Genomic DNA, 14,755 nt, shown 5'->3' with positions numbered 1-14,755 from the left:
CTGCCCTCAGTTAAAATTTGTTATCTTTTTAGCATCACAATGCTAAATGCACCATTATAATTATAGGACAATCTAGGAAGCTGAAAACGCCAAGAAAGTATTATTTCTGTAAAATAATGCCAAACTTTAAATCACTAATGAAAACACTATAACAAGTATTTCTTTTTTTGTGATAAAAAATTCTTCAGATTTTTAGAATTAAAATATTCAGATTCTTGCATTCCAATATGGTCAAAGCTAAATATTAATGCCACTACTTGACCGTGTGGAATTAAATCAAATGTGCATTTTGTACACTTCTACTAAAAACCAAGTTCTTAGCTTATCCATTAAGTAACAGATTATAGTAATTGATTAGAAAATTATGATGAAAAGCTAAGCTAGTCTAATAGGTCAAATTTAATAGACCAATTAGCAGGAGAGACAGAACTACTAACTGCTTGATTGTTCAGTGAAACAATTGCTTAAAATGACATTTGTAGCAGAACTTTGAGTGCAATCTGGTTGAGTAATTTCAAATGCTCTGCTGGACACACAGTAAAAATTCAGAATTTTTTTCAGAGAGAAAACAGTAAATAAAGAATTACACAATGTATTTTTAAAACTCAACTGCATAATAGAAGCCTTTTAACACAATTTGTTTAACACACTAGACTACTTGAATTTGACAAACTGGGCTTCAAAAGATGCAAACTTAAAAGCACATCTCCCAGAGCTTTATAAACAGAAAAAAAAAATGAACAGAAAATACACTGAAATGGTATACTGTAAAATTAATATAATTATGAGGAAAAAGACAATAAATTACAAAGATAAAATTTTATAGTTTTATTTTTTTACTTCAAAATTAGGCAAATTTTTTTTTTTTAGTATTTAGGAATTATATATAACTATTAATTAGTTGTACCCATAGTAAATAAGTTGTGGAAATAGTTTCTCACTTATGCAAGGCAAATCATTTTCTAAACATCTAATATCTAGGAAGTATTCTTTCTTACCAAAATTATTTGTATTACTTACCAAGTAATACCAAGACATAAAAATAAACAAGTAACTCAGGCCAAAGTGCTTTTTAATCAGGATTATTCCTTATTAATTTCTATTCTTCCTATTTTAAGTATGAAGAAAAGTCAAGTAAGCCAAATTACTGGACTGAAGTCACTAGGATAAATAGTATGGTTAAAATTGTGAAATTGATGTTATTGATTGAAATGAAGGTAAGAGCTAAAATTAATTACATACTAAATAATCTTTAACTTAGAGCGAAAATACTTTACAGGCCTGTTTTAAACAACTGAATTTATGTACTGGGCTGAATACTTAAATTCAGTTGTTAGACTCCAATAACATACTCATACATTTCAGTTGCATTTCCTAAACCACACAGACGACCTCCCTTCAACCATATCATGAGTCTATGCAGCAAATAAATGTGAGAATTATCATAAAAGTATACCAGAAAGACATTAGGAGCCGCAAAAAAAAATAGAAATTAATCTTTCTATAACAGGGAGTTATTAAGATATTAGAGAAAAATCAGCTCTATTTGAAAAATCATATATATACACACTTAAATATATATCTTTATATATCTTTATGATATATATACACATATATCATATTCTCAAACTGATATCCTATATATCCAATATATGCCATATTCCTCAAACTGATATCATATATATACATATATCACATATATAACATAGGTTACGTGAAGAAGCCAGTCATAAATTATGTACATTACATTAATTATTTTAAAGGAAACTGACTTTTCCTTTCATGATACATGTTTATTTCTTCTACTTCTCTCTCTTATGGCATAGTTTATGTAAAAGAAACAACTAGTCCTAGCTTTAATGCTTGCCACTGATAATTTTCTTAAGAATTGTAACAGGCTTTTCCCTGTATTTTATGTTTCTAGCATATGCATATTAGGGAAAAAATTAAGTTCTCAATTACAGAGTTTTCCAAGAGATATTTATTATGGTCATCATGGTTATTACATATTACATGTAAGATAATAAAAATAGTGACTACCTAAACAAGGTGTTAAATAACTCTGGTGCTTTGCTTTAGATTACTGGTTTGTTTCCATTCAAGGTGCAGTCAACTTTTAAGTATACATGTGCAGATTTTTTAAGTCTGTGGATCACCTACAGAAAATTTTTGGCACTATTATCAGGATGTTTTCATCACCACTTTCTGCTACTACCATGAACATGAATAGGGAATATCAATTAATATAGTGGGCAAGAGTTTATAATGTTTCTAAAGTAATTAAATACATTCCAAAAGCCCACTTTTCTTCTAAGTATAATTTTGTTAATAAAAAAATTTTAGACAATAGTAAATACAGAAGTCAAGAAATATTTTCCAAACTTCTGCTACAGGCTAAAATGGTGTTATGTTTGAAAATAGATCTGAATGAAGTTTTTAGTCTTCACTGGAATGTTTTGACATTGGGTAACCAAAGCTAGAAAAAAAGATACCCAAGAAACTAATGAGATAAAAGTATCTATAATAATAGGTCTCAGTTTCTTATTGATAGGATAATAGCTAGATGAAGACAATATAGGAAGTTCAGCGTATTTCCTCACCCTGAATATCCAATTGTCAACAAGCTTTGCTCTAACCACAACCATCACTCAGGTGATTTTGGAGAGCCACAGAATTGGAGTGCTTTTCTGCCATATAAAAAACAGGTATAATTTTTCCGAAAAGAATAAATTTTAAATGATTTTTACTGAAAAAAAAAAGTTTTGCCTTATTCTCTTTGAACATGATTTTACTTGTATAATATTACAGATACAACTTTTCTAGCTAAGCAATTATAACTTTCTCTATTCAGATATTACATACTGCCAGTCTGGCCATAAAAAATTTTAATTGTCTCACCAACAAGAAAACAAAAGAATATATCCAGCTAGCTCATAGTTTAAAACTGTACAGTCCTGAGCTGGTTCAAAATTTTTAAAATTCAAGAACGTTGAGTATCAAAAGGTTCAAAAATGCCTTTACCACATACGTATTTTCACAATATATAATCTGGTTAGGAAATTTTTTTTATTCCCTATTTAATGGATTTAAAAAATGGATATGCTCACAGTTAGTTGTCTCCCAGATGGACAGGAATCAAGATATCTTAAGTCTCAGTTTGGTGTCAATTTACTTTTAGGACTAATAAACAGTCTGAAAATATTATCAAAGAAACTATGTTGATGGATCTTTGTGACCATTTTCAGCACTTCCTTATCTTTATATTTTAAAAAAATTATCTGTAAAGCTAAAGTAATAATTCCCAATGAATAAGGCTTAAGTTACTGGGGCTAAGAACACAGTTAATTTTTCTGGTAGAGTAATAATTTATCACTCAACTATTCTACTCAGTTAGTACTAGTGGCTTATGTAGTGAAACTCAATAGTAAAAACATGTAAAAAAGGAACTTCATTTTCCAGTGCTAATAAAAACTGCTTCCTGAATTTCACAAAGCTCTATTTTTTTTTTTCCTCAGTGACTCATTTAGGGGTACACAACCAATATCAAATGATCTGAAGTTAGCAAAAATAAATAGTATTTAAGTAGACAAGTCTTTAAACACACATTTTAAAGAAAAGAGTAAGTAATCAACAGAATAACAAATATGCAATAATTAAACAAAATGAAAAAGAATATAATTTAAGTTAAAGAGTATTATGGAGAAAAAGAATCACTTCACAAACTATGATCCCCATGACAAACAAATGTAAATGCAAGCAGACAAAAGAAGACAGTTAATATGTTTGGCATCTGTTTGTTTAAAATACTAAAGATAACTTTACTTCTATTTTATCTAATAAGTTTTGAAACCTTCATCAAATCGCAGGTTTTGGAATAATGGAACAAAAACACTTCTGTTCCAATAATGTTCTGAGAAAAGTTCATCAAGGTTTCTGAATTATCTAAGTTATTTTGGGGGAATACTTGCACTCCAGGGAAAGAAGTCTTCTCTTCAAGAAAGAAATATATTATGCAATTCAATTGCAGACTGCATTTTGTTAATAATTTCCTTCTCAATACACGTCTACACATTGTGATATCCTACTATAGGGACTCAAAGGAAACTGCAGTCTCCTTTGGATTAGAATTAGTGATATTTTTAAAGACCATTTGGTCATTTGATATGCTTTTGTTCAGATTTTTGAACAATGGTTTCCTCAAAATACAATGAATTTAAATCCATAACAAGACTAATTCTTTTGTACCCAAAGCTGCCATAATAACTTCATGGCTAGTTTCTTTCATTTATCTTTCTAAACCATTCTCCCACTTAGCACCCGTCCCACTTTCTCAGGTGTTCCAAATGAACACCCAATGAAGATGGGGTGTCCAAGATGTCCCAAATGAAGCTGATGCAGCATGAACATGAACAACTTGCCAATGATTTCTTAATGCAATTCAGATATGTATTATGGTTAAATTTCAATTATTTAGGAACTAGCTATTCATTTTGTAGATTATGCAGACTGTTTCATTTCTGTTTCTCCTGTTCATTTTCTCTTCAAAAATGGTTCCACCACAAGGCAAAAAAAAAAAAAAAAAAAAAAAGTGGTAGTTGACCCTAGAAAGACTACCATTTGTTACTAGCTCGAGTTTAATAGGCTGACCATTTGACAAATAAAAAATATTTATTATTATTTTTAGAAATGCTAATTCAGAGGTTTAATACTCATATCCTCTACACAGGATATGACCTGAAGACACATTCTAAGTTTAGCTTAGCCTGTACGGTGCCAAAAGAAAGCACATGTAATCCAACATTTAAAAATCCGATATCATATGAAAAACTAGATTTGCCCCTTCCCCCCACACCATCTCCAAATGAAAAGATATGGCAGTATTTGGCCAAACTGTCAAATAGAAACTATAAACTAGAGGAGAGTAGTGGCTCTCCCCATTCAATGGGACAAAGGCTACAGTCCTCACCATTTGTGGTTGTCACTAACACCAAGGCCAAATGTCAGTACCCACTATCATTAATGTTTATCTTCTTTATTTTTAATTTTTCAGAATATTTTTTTTGGATTTATGACTACCAAAAGCAAAAAATGAAAGATACGCCTAAAGGTCTATGTGTTTCTAGAACACAAGAAAGAATATTATTACATGTTCAATATGCAAATAAAGTGTCTCTGTCAAAGACTACAGCTTAAGATGCCATTATAAAACAAACCACAGAATGACCTTATGTGAGTTACAGTCTAGAAACCTATCAGAATTTTTGAGTGTTTGATTCATGCCATAACTCATATAAGATGATACATTTTTTGTGCCATTTAAAAGTATAGTGAAACTTCACATCACTGTTTTTATGTTCATTTAATTAACAACCATATAGGTTATCTGAAAATTTTAACATGTCATTTGTTGCTACGTTCTAAGAAGGTTTTACAGAGAAAAGAAACTTCTGATGGCAAGTATTTATTAAATTTCTAAAATCAGAAACTGCAATTACTCTGAATTTTATTTTTCTAATGCCAGATTTTATTAAAAGATTTTTTCTATTCTGATAAGTAAATCTAATATATAGATAAAATGATTTTACTTATATAGTGTTTATGTTTTAAAGCTACACCTATAGCTTTAATATAGGTATTAATATAAAGTAATAAGCATGAAGATATTTTAATACTTTTTATTTCTAAAATGTTCATAGTGAGAAATATTAAACCATATCATTATGTTGTTTTTGTTTTTGGTATTAATTAACATGAGTAACCCTTCAAAAACTTGTCCCATTTAATAAATTAGAACATTTTATATTTTTGAAACACTGTATTTAATGTTGGCTAATTATTAATTTTATATGCCACTTATGAAATATTTATAATTTTTCTAAATATTTTTGGTCTGTACTATAATAATGATGATTTTTAATTTTCCCCCAGAGATAAAGCAAGTTTTCAATTTTGTTTACCATTCTCATTGCTATAGTTCATCAGCATGCCACAAAAGACAGTCAAGAGCTTCTCATTGGCGGGATCTGTTATACTGCACAGTGACCTTAAATGGTCAACTACAATCTGTGCACCACCTGCTTGGTCAACTGCACTTCTGCCCTCATCTGTAAAACAAAGAGTTAAATTAAAAATAAAAGAAAAAAGAAATGTACCACCTTACAATTTCAAATATAAAACAACAATGTTATTCCTTAAGTAGAAAATAAACCTAGGCAGGGCATTAAATATGTCTTTTTGGAAAAACAAAACAAAACAAGTAATCATGGAAATGGCTGTGGGATGGGGAAAAGAGACAATCACTTTTTCAGAGAAAAAAGATTATTCTCACTGGCATCTATAGTAGCTTAAAGAACTTCTCTGTGTTCTAGGAATGTATGACTATCACATGTGAAAATTTTCACCTCCTCTTTCATAAATGACAATTCTGCATAAGAGAAAAAAACAAGAACTAATATTTTATAGAAATTTTCTCAGCTTGGAAACAACTAAATATGTCAATCAGTGTTTTTTAAAGTTAGTTATTATGAAAAAAAAATCTGACTCACAGAGTCATTCTAGATCACAATAAGGGTCTTTTTAATGGCATTTCTATAGTCCATAAGCATGTTCCTTTTCTCAATTCTTGCTATTTTGTTTTTCATTTTTCCTTATTCCTTCCATTCTAGAACACACCAACGTTACAAAGAGTGATCAAAATTATGGTCCGACATACCTTCTGTTATGTACATTAATACATTACATAGAACAGATGTCAATTAACTCTTGGAATATGTAAAGAGCTTTAGACTACTTTCTAACCCCTGAATATAGGAATGAAAAGAGATGAAAGAAGGAGTATCTGTCTTTCTAAATTTGACTTTCCTCATATAAAAGAAATATGAGAGCCATAAGTATGAGCCACATACGTGATTTAAATTTACTAGTAGCCACATGAAAAACATAAAAATAAGTAAAAATTAATTTTAATAATCTATTTTATTAAATCCAATAAAACATCATCCCAACAGGCAGTCGATATACAACTTATTAATGAAATATTTTAAATTGTCTTTTCTTTTGTGATAAATATTTGAAATCTCAGTGTACTTTACACTTACAGTTACATGTTAATCCAGAATAGCCATATTTCACAATTGTTTAATAACCAAATCTGGCTAGTGGCCACTATACTAGACAGTGCAACTACAGAAACATAGTATAAAGAATCAGTAAAAGAAATGGCTCACAAGGAAATTACAGCTATGAAGTTAGTAAATGAAAGATTTTCATTTTTCTAATAAGAGATCTGAAACTAAGGTCATAGCTTTATAATTGTTGCTGAATCATATTAGACAATGAAACAATATATATTAGTTCTTATTGTATGTACACACACACACACACACACACACACCCCTTATATAGCAGGTCCTCACAAATACTTGTTTGATAACTTTGAAAATAGATCTCTAAGATGAAAAAAATATTAACCCTCACTATAGGAATATTTATGCAGTTCTTTCCTTCACAACACCTGCCCCCACCCTTTTCTGTCAAGTCATCCAGGTAAATAAGGTTAAAGATAACTTTATTAATATATTTTAAAGAATCTAAAGATGCAAAGCAATAAATGACAATGCTGTATTCTATTACTCTACCAAAACCAGTGAAAGAGTATATATTTAAGGGCATCTTACAAATCATTTACAATACATATTTGATTATCTATCATTGTACAAGTCCATATAAATTGTTCTCCCACAACATAGGTAGCTCTATAGCTTTATGTTACAATATTAAAATGTGTATTATTATGGTTCACTTAAAAACAATTTATAAAAGGTCCCTTATCCTAAAATTTCATATCCCTGAAATGTAGGCTGACTCTTAAATCTTCTCATAATAAATAACTCCTGACTTGTGAAGCATTGTCACTTCTACAAATATAATTTATATCTTAATTTTCCATAATTATGAGGTATCCAGCCACCAGTGAAAGTGCAGCCCATCAATTCTTTAGGCCCTGCTACATTCTTTAATGATGACTTGTCATATGAAGGAAGCTTCCAGCACAATTATGGTATTTCTTCACTGTAGGTAAGAGCAGAGCTATAAATCTAGAAATAGTATACTTCCATTACTCTTCAGTAGCCAAAAGCAGGAAGCAATAAAACTTGTATGTCATGGTTATTATGTATCACAAATGAGAAAAAAATGTTACCAAAAAGGTTACCAAGCTGTTATTCTAATATCAGGTACAAGTTATATAGTATGGCTGAGGAAGGAACCTAAAACTAAACCACTAAATACAATCATTGTGAGGTGTTATAGTACATATATATTCTAATTTCACTATAAATATATATTCAATATACATATTGAATATATACTGAATAAAACTAAACCACTAAATACAATCATTAAAATATATATATTCTCATTTCAGATTTATTTGTGTGTTTCCCCATAGGCTCTTTCTCTGTTGTGGGCAACAAATGCCCAGTACATAGTAGACACCCAGGATGGTTATAGAATAGTTTATAGCCTTGTTTGTTTTTGAACTGTATTTGAATGGAATCATGTTATATTTATTCCTTTGTGCCTATCTTCTTATACTGAACGTTGTTTGTGAAATTCATTCTATTATATGCTTCCTGTTGTATAATACTCATCAAATGAATACATCACAATTATTTGCCTATTCTTTTGATGAGTGTTACCTGGGCTGTTCCTAGGTTTGGGCTATTCTTTATAAAGAATAGATGATACTGTTGGTTCACTGATTTATGTACCTTTTACTTTCTCCGTAATGACAAACAGGTTCCTAATGCGAGTGTATATTCCCTCCAGGAGCATATGCATTCCAACTGTATCACCCCTCCATTTCTACTTGGGTATTATATGATTTTTTTAAAGATTTTATTTATTTATTCATGAGAGACACAGAGAGAGAGAGGCAGAGATACAAGCAGAGGGAGAAGCAGGCTTCCCAAAAAGAGCCCGATGTGGGACTTGATCCTGGATCCCAGGATCATGCCCTGAGCCGAAGGCAGACACTCAACCGCTGAACCACCCAGGTGTCTGGGGTATTATATGATTTTTAAAGTTTAGGCAATCTGATAGGTAAGGCTGAACCTATTCCAGAATATAAAAAAGCTGATCTTTGTTGACCATCCACCTTTTTGTACATTTAATAAGGCAATAAATTTAGTATCATGTATACAGCATGTACATGAAAAAAAAAAACAAACAAACAACAAAACCCATAACAGTTCAAGGAGGAAAGGAGAGAAAGAAGCAGATAAATGCTGAAATCCATAACTGTTAGAATTTGAAACAAAAAAATGGAAAGACTGATAAGTAGTTAGTAGAAAGTGCCATTTAAGCCTATGTAATAATAATATGACTAGATAGGTACAATTCTGGAACTTTCTTATATTCATGCTTTATGGAAAAGCCTTATAATAACATCAGCAAATATGTTGTCTTTAGATTTCTATCATCACCAGATTTCCAAAAGAGTAGAAGGATCAAATCTTTGAAAAGACTAAGGAGAAAAATTGAGGAGGCAGCATGGTGCTGGATGTAAAAGAAGCCTATAATCTGCAATAGCAAATGTTATCTAAAATTGTTTTAAAGATTCTATTTATTTATTCATGAGAGACACACAGAGAGAGAGGCAGAAATATAGGCAGAGGGAGAAGGAGGCTCCTAGCTGGGAGCCTGATGTAGGACTTGATCCCAGGACCCTGGGATTCTGACCTGAGCCAAAGGCAGACACTCAACCACTGAGCCACCCAGGTGCCCTAAAATTATTATTATTTTTTCATAATTTAAAAGTCTATGATTTTCATGCTGCTTCCACTTTTGTAATTTAAATATTACCTTTTTCATATTTCTTCTCAGAAATTCTCTGTATGAAATACAAATTTAAAAATCTATTTTAAAAATTATCCTACATACCTTATTGATATTAGTTTCCTCCCATCCTCTAATTATTTGTATAACAACAGATCTTGGTCCCTTATGCAACCATCTGCTCAAACTTACTTCCTACCAGAAGAAATAATCCTTTTTGATATCAGGAATGGTTACTGTGGTGATGACTATGATGCACACCTCAGAAAATGATGACATGAGAGAAACAGTAAGAGCTGATCAACAAATCAACTCATATCTAAATTTTGTTACAAATCAATATTGAGAAACACAAGAAAAGTATGTATGTATGGAGATACTGTTAAATCATTTTTTATGTTTTCAAAGAAATTGTAGCGTAAAGAGTTCATCTTTAACATTCTGAAGGGTCATGGATTTGTGCACCACCTCCCTCTCTGTTTTCTATAAAAGTGTTCTGCATATAATGATCTGCAAGTGTTAATTAACAATGCTGGCTGATCATAGGCTGCACACACACTACAGTAAGTGCTAGAGTGTTTGGTATAATTAAAAGTGGGAACAGAACATAAAGCTATAAAGGCTTCTTAAGGTTACTGACAGCAAAAATGAAAACTAAGGCATGGAGCAGATAAAAACAAATGACTTATATTGTAAATGTACTTTAGAGATAATATTATGGTAAATGAATTAAGAAGATAAATTATAGACCTTATTTCTTTTTCCCTTTTTTCAACTCAGGCTTTGCTTAAAGACATCATGATGATTAAATATCAGCATTCTGGATTAAAACTTGGGAAATCTGAATTCTAAATCAACCTTTCCTCATTAAAAACACAAAAAAAGATATAATGAAATACTTTTGCCCGTTATTTCATTAAGACAACAGCACTGTCTAGTATTGACTGAGAATCTAGTTTTGGAGATTTCTGAAAAGTTCTTTGGTATCTTTGGTTAAAAAAAAAATCTTTTTAGAGTACCAAATATTAAGACTAACCTATATACTACAACAGCTGTTCAAAAGCCACACTAAACAGAGAGCAGTTGATAGATAAAATCTATGCCACATAAAATTGGTTTAAAGCTTGAAGAGGCACAGTAAAATAACACAAGTTTCACACTTGTATCAAAATTTATAGTCACTAATCCATTCATTAAGATCCATTTTGAGGGTGAAACATTTCTAAAACTCCTAGAGAATGTGCTTTTAATAACAATATTTAGAAACATCACAAAAAATGAACAAATTACACAATATTTTCTTAAACTTTGACAATTATAAGCCTCATAAGCATTGGACAAAGTCTCAAACTGTGAACATCTTTTCACATGTCCCTGTCACATCACCCTTGAGGACCCATCCAGTCACAACTTTCTAAAGCCCCTCTCTTTCTCAACATGTGCATTCTTAACAGAAACCATACTTCCTGCTCCACAGAGAAAACAGAAGACAACAAACACAATCTTCCTCAGTTTTTCACCCTCTCTGCTATTAGATCTAAGAGCATATGTGTCGTTTTCCAAACACTTTTAGTATCCCCTGTTGTAATTTAAGCTCCTTATAGCTAAGTAAGGGTAAGAAAATAGGGATTTATTTTGAATATAAGGTAAAACTTTTACTCTTCAAGTAAAGAAAGCTGTAGACATGCCATAGCTAAGGTCACAGAGGAGCTGAATGCAAAGAACATTTAATAATGATATCCTAGGACTAGTCCTGGTTATTGAGAGTGGGAATCTGGTTTCTTTTTTACCTAAAATTTGAAATGTTAACTTAAGAATTTCAATAAGGTAAAGTCAAAGTTTTTAATATTAGAAAAACTGTAACATCACTGAAGTAATGACTTATAAAGTAACTATAATAAGGTTTCCATGATGTAAGTATTGTTAAGTTTGACCATAAGAAAGGCTCTTAACCTCTGTTGATATGTTTCCTGCTCTGAAAAAGGTGGAAGCAGGAATAGAAGACTGCTGAGCCACTTTTTAGCTCTGACACTCTATTTTTTTTTTAAGATTTTATTTATTTATTCATGAGACAGAGAGAGAGAGGCAAAGACACAGGCAGAGGGAGAAGCAGGCTCCTCACCGGGAAGCCCAATGTAGGACTCAAGTTCCAGACCCCAGGATCACGCCTTGAGCCAAAGGCAGACACTCAACTGCTGAGCCACCCAGGCATCTCTGGGTCTGACACTCTTATTCATTTCTACTTCAACTTCTATTTCTTATCTGTTGTGCACACAGGAAGTACTAGTATATGCCGTGTTTGGTTTTGTTCTTTAAAACATTAAAAAAAAAACCCTCAAATCTTCCTATTTTAATTTCCCAATCATTAATCATAATTCACGCACTTATTTTTATTTTCCCCAAGTAACTATCTAGAAACTATAAAGACTTATGGTACAGACCCCTGGATGGCTCAGAGGTTGAGCGTCTGTCTTTGGCTCAGGGCGTGATCCCAGAGTTCCAGGATTGAATCCCATTCGGGCTCCCTGCAAGGAACCTGCTTCTCCCTCTGCCTATGTCTCTGGCCTTCTCTCTGTCTCTCATGAATAAATAAATAAAATTTTTTTTTTAAAAAGACTTATGGCAAATAAATCAAACATTTTTTTTACAATTTAAGCTGGAAAGCTGAGACCTGCTTTTTCCCTGCTGAGTTCTGAAAAAATATACTGCTTAGAAATAATAATAATTTTTTAAGTGCTCTTTCTTAGTGAACACAAGGTGATTCAGAGTAGGTGCTTACAGTCAAAACAATTATAATTTAAGTCCTTACTAGTGTTAGTTTGCAAAAAGCAATAGCATTACAAAGGTGCCACAAAAAAAATTTATTTTAATGAAGTTCCACGTTTCTTTTGTTCAGAATCCACTGCTATGCCACTTCTTAAATTCTAAGAACAAATATTTCATTAAAATAGAATCTGAACACATGTAAATTATTCTGAGCAAGGATTTTAAAATAATAGGCAACATTAATTAAACTCTTAAATATAGAGACATAAATACTACTCTGAGTCTTTTTAGTCAAAACCAAACTATAACTAGAGACTAGATTTTAAACTTCAAAAAGTCCACTAGTTTTCAGTGAATGTCAGCCACATGTGTTATGAAATTCAGGTGTCTTAGAAAGCAAAATGAACAATATTATTAAAGTCCCCAAACTATCCTATTACTAAGTAAGGAAATGATTGAATTGCCTAATTTTGCCAGAATTCTATATAAACAATGTTCCAAATAAGCAGCAAATGGGACAGTTCATTAATATTTTAAATGATTTAAAAAAATATTTTAAATGATTTACATTTAACATTTAACATTTTACATTTAAATTAAATGTAATTTTTAAAAGGTTGTTGCTTTTTTTCAAGTTTACTTGAATTGAAAAGAAATCAGGGCAGCCCCAGTGGCGCAGTGGTTTAGCGCCGCCTGCAGCCCAGGGCGTGATCCTGGAGATCCCGGGATCGAGTCCCACATCGGGCTCCCTGCATGGAGCCTGCTTCTCCCTCTGCCTGTGTCTTTGCCTCTCTCTGTAGCTGTGTCTCTATGAATAAATAAATAAAATCTTTAAAAAAAAAAAAAGAAAAGAAATCAAATATAAAAATTCCTAGAAAGTTAAAATAAGTTGACTACACAGAGTTACTCCTAAGTGTATTCTTAGCTTGCCTTTCAAATTTAGTAGTTTAGTATCTTTATCTGTTTGAGATAATGTTACTGATTTAGAAGTGTGCTTTTGAGACACAGACGTTATTCTTGCTTATTATGGGTTAAACTGTGTTCCCCCAAAATATATGTTCAAGTCCTAACCCATAGTACATCAGAATGTGACCTGTTTGGAAACAGGGTCACTGCAAATATGAATAGAAAAGATAAGAATAGGGTGGGTCCTTAATGCAATATAGCTAATATCCTTTTAAGAGGAAAGAGATGCAGAGAGAATGCCATGTGAAAAAATAAAAACATAAAGGCAAAAAGACAGCATGTAAAGACAGAAAAAGAGATTGGAGATTACTGTCACAAGCCAAATAACCCCTGAGGACCTCAGAAGCTAGGAAAGGCAAAAAAAGGCCTCTCTGCATACAAATTTCAGAGGGAGTATAGCCCTGCTGACACCCTGACTTTGGACTTATAACCTCCACAACTAAAAAACAATAAATTTCTATTGTTTTAAGCCATTAAAACAATAATGATCCCGGAGTTCCAGGATCGAATGGGCAGTTTTGGCATTTTATTATAACATTCCTAGGAAACTCATACTTCTCCACATAAACAATGTGGAATATTCAAGCTTCATACTAAGAAAAAAAAAGTATTTGACATTTAAAATGAGCCTTAACTACATATTCAAATTTTATACATTTCATAGAAATTATGGTTTTCAGATCACTAACAATAATATATCTCAAGTATAATTAGTATAGGATTTAATTAGTTAATCAACGGTATACATGTGCAAACTGTGACACAGGCACAATCAAAGGAAAATTAGCATTTCTTCATTACTTAATCTATTGTCCTTGAATTTTTTTCCCACTTACCATCAAAATGCTTAGAAATGGGTTTTTACTCTGTTGACTAACAATAACAGTGATGGAGGCTTTTTATGGTGCTTGTGAACATAGTCTACTGTTGGAAGAGGAATAGGAATATGGAGGGAACCCCTTTGTGGTATGTGCATACCACATATGGTATATGTATACCACCTATAGGCATGCATAGATGGTTAAAGGCTGAAGAGAAAGCAAGAACACTAAGCATCCCTACTCTAAGCATGTGGGAAGAGGAGCCCATTGCTAAGAGTTTGAAGACTATTGCACTGAAGTAAATTTAGCAATTGTAAAATGTGAACCCCGCTCAACTTCTGACTAGACTGGCTGGATCTCTACCC

General features: G+C 31.8%; 1 protein-coding gene across 15 annotated transcripts in view; it reads right to left on the bottom strand.

Annotated features, from left to right (window-relative positions):
• The window catches only part of RAP1GDS1 (Rap1 GTPase-GDP dissociation stimulator 1), a 159,020-nt gene that overhangs the window by 51,999 nt on the left and 92,266 nt on the right, over nt 1-14,755 (bottom strand). For 12 of the 15 annotated variants that reach the window (XR_003126911.3, XR_003126906.3, XR_003126905.3 and 9 more), the window contains one exon: nt 5,958-6,104. The exons of the other annotated variants lie outside the window; for them this stretch is intronic. Coding sequence is in view for 6 of the 12 variants with exons in the window: in XM_025423784.3 (XP_025279569.1) it covers nt 5,958-6,104 (147 nt within the window). In the remaining 6 variants the exon portion in view is untranslated. The remainder of the gene's footprint in view (nt 1-5,957; nt 6,105-14,755) is intronic. 15 annotated transcript variants of the gene reach the window in all.

This window comes from Canis lupus, chromosome 32 (assembly GCF_003254725.2).
Source record: "Canis lupus dingo isolate Sandy chromosome 32, ASM325472v2, whole genome shotgun sequence".
NCBI classification, from domain to species: Eukaryota; Metazoa; Chordata; class Mammalia; order Carnivora; family Canidae; genus Canis; species Canis lupus.
The sequence above is the reverse complement of the archived record's forward strand: the minus strand, read 5'-3'. Positions and strand labels throughout refer to the sequence as shown.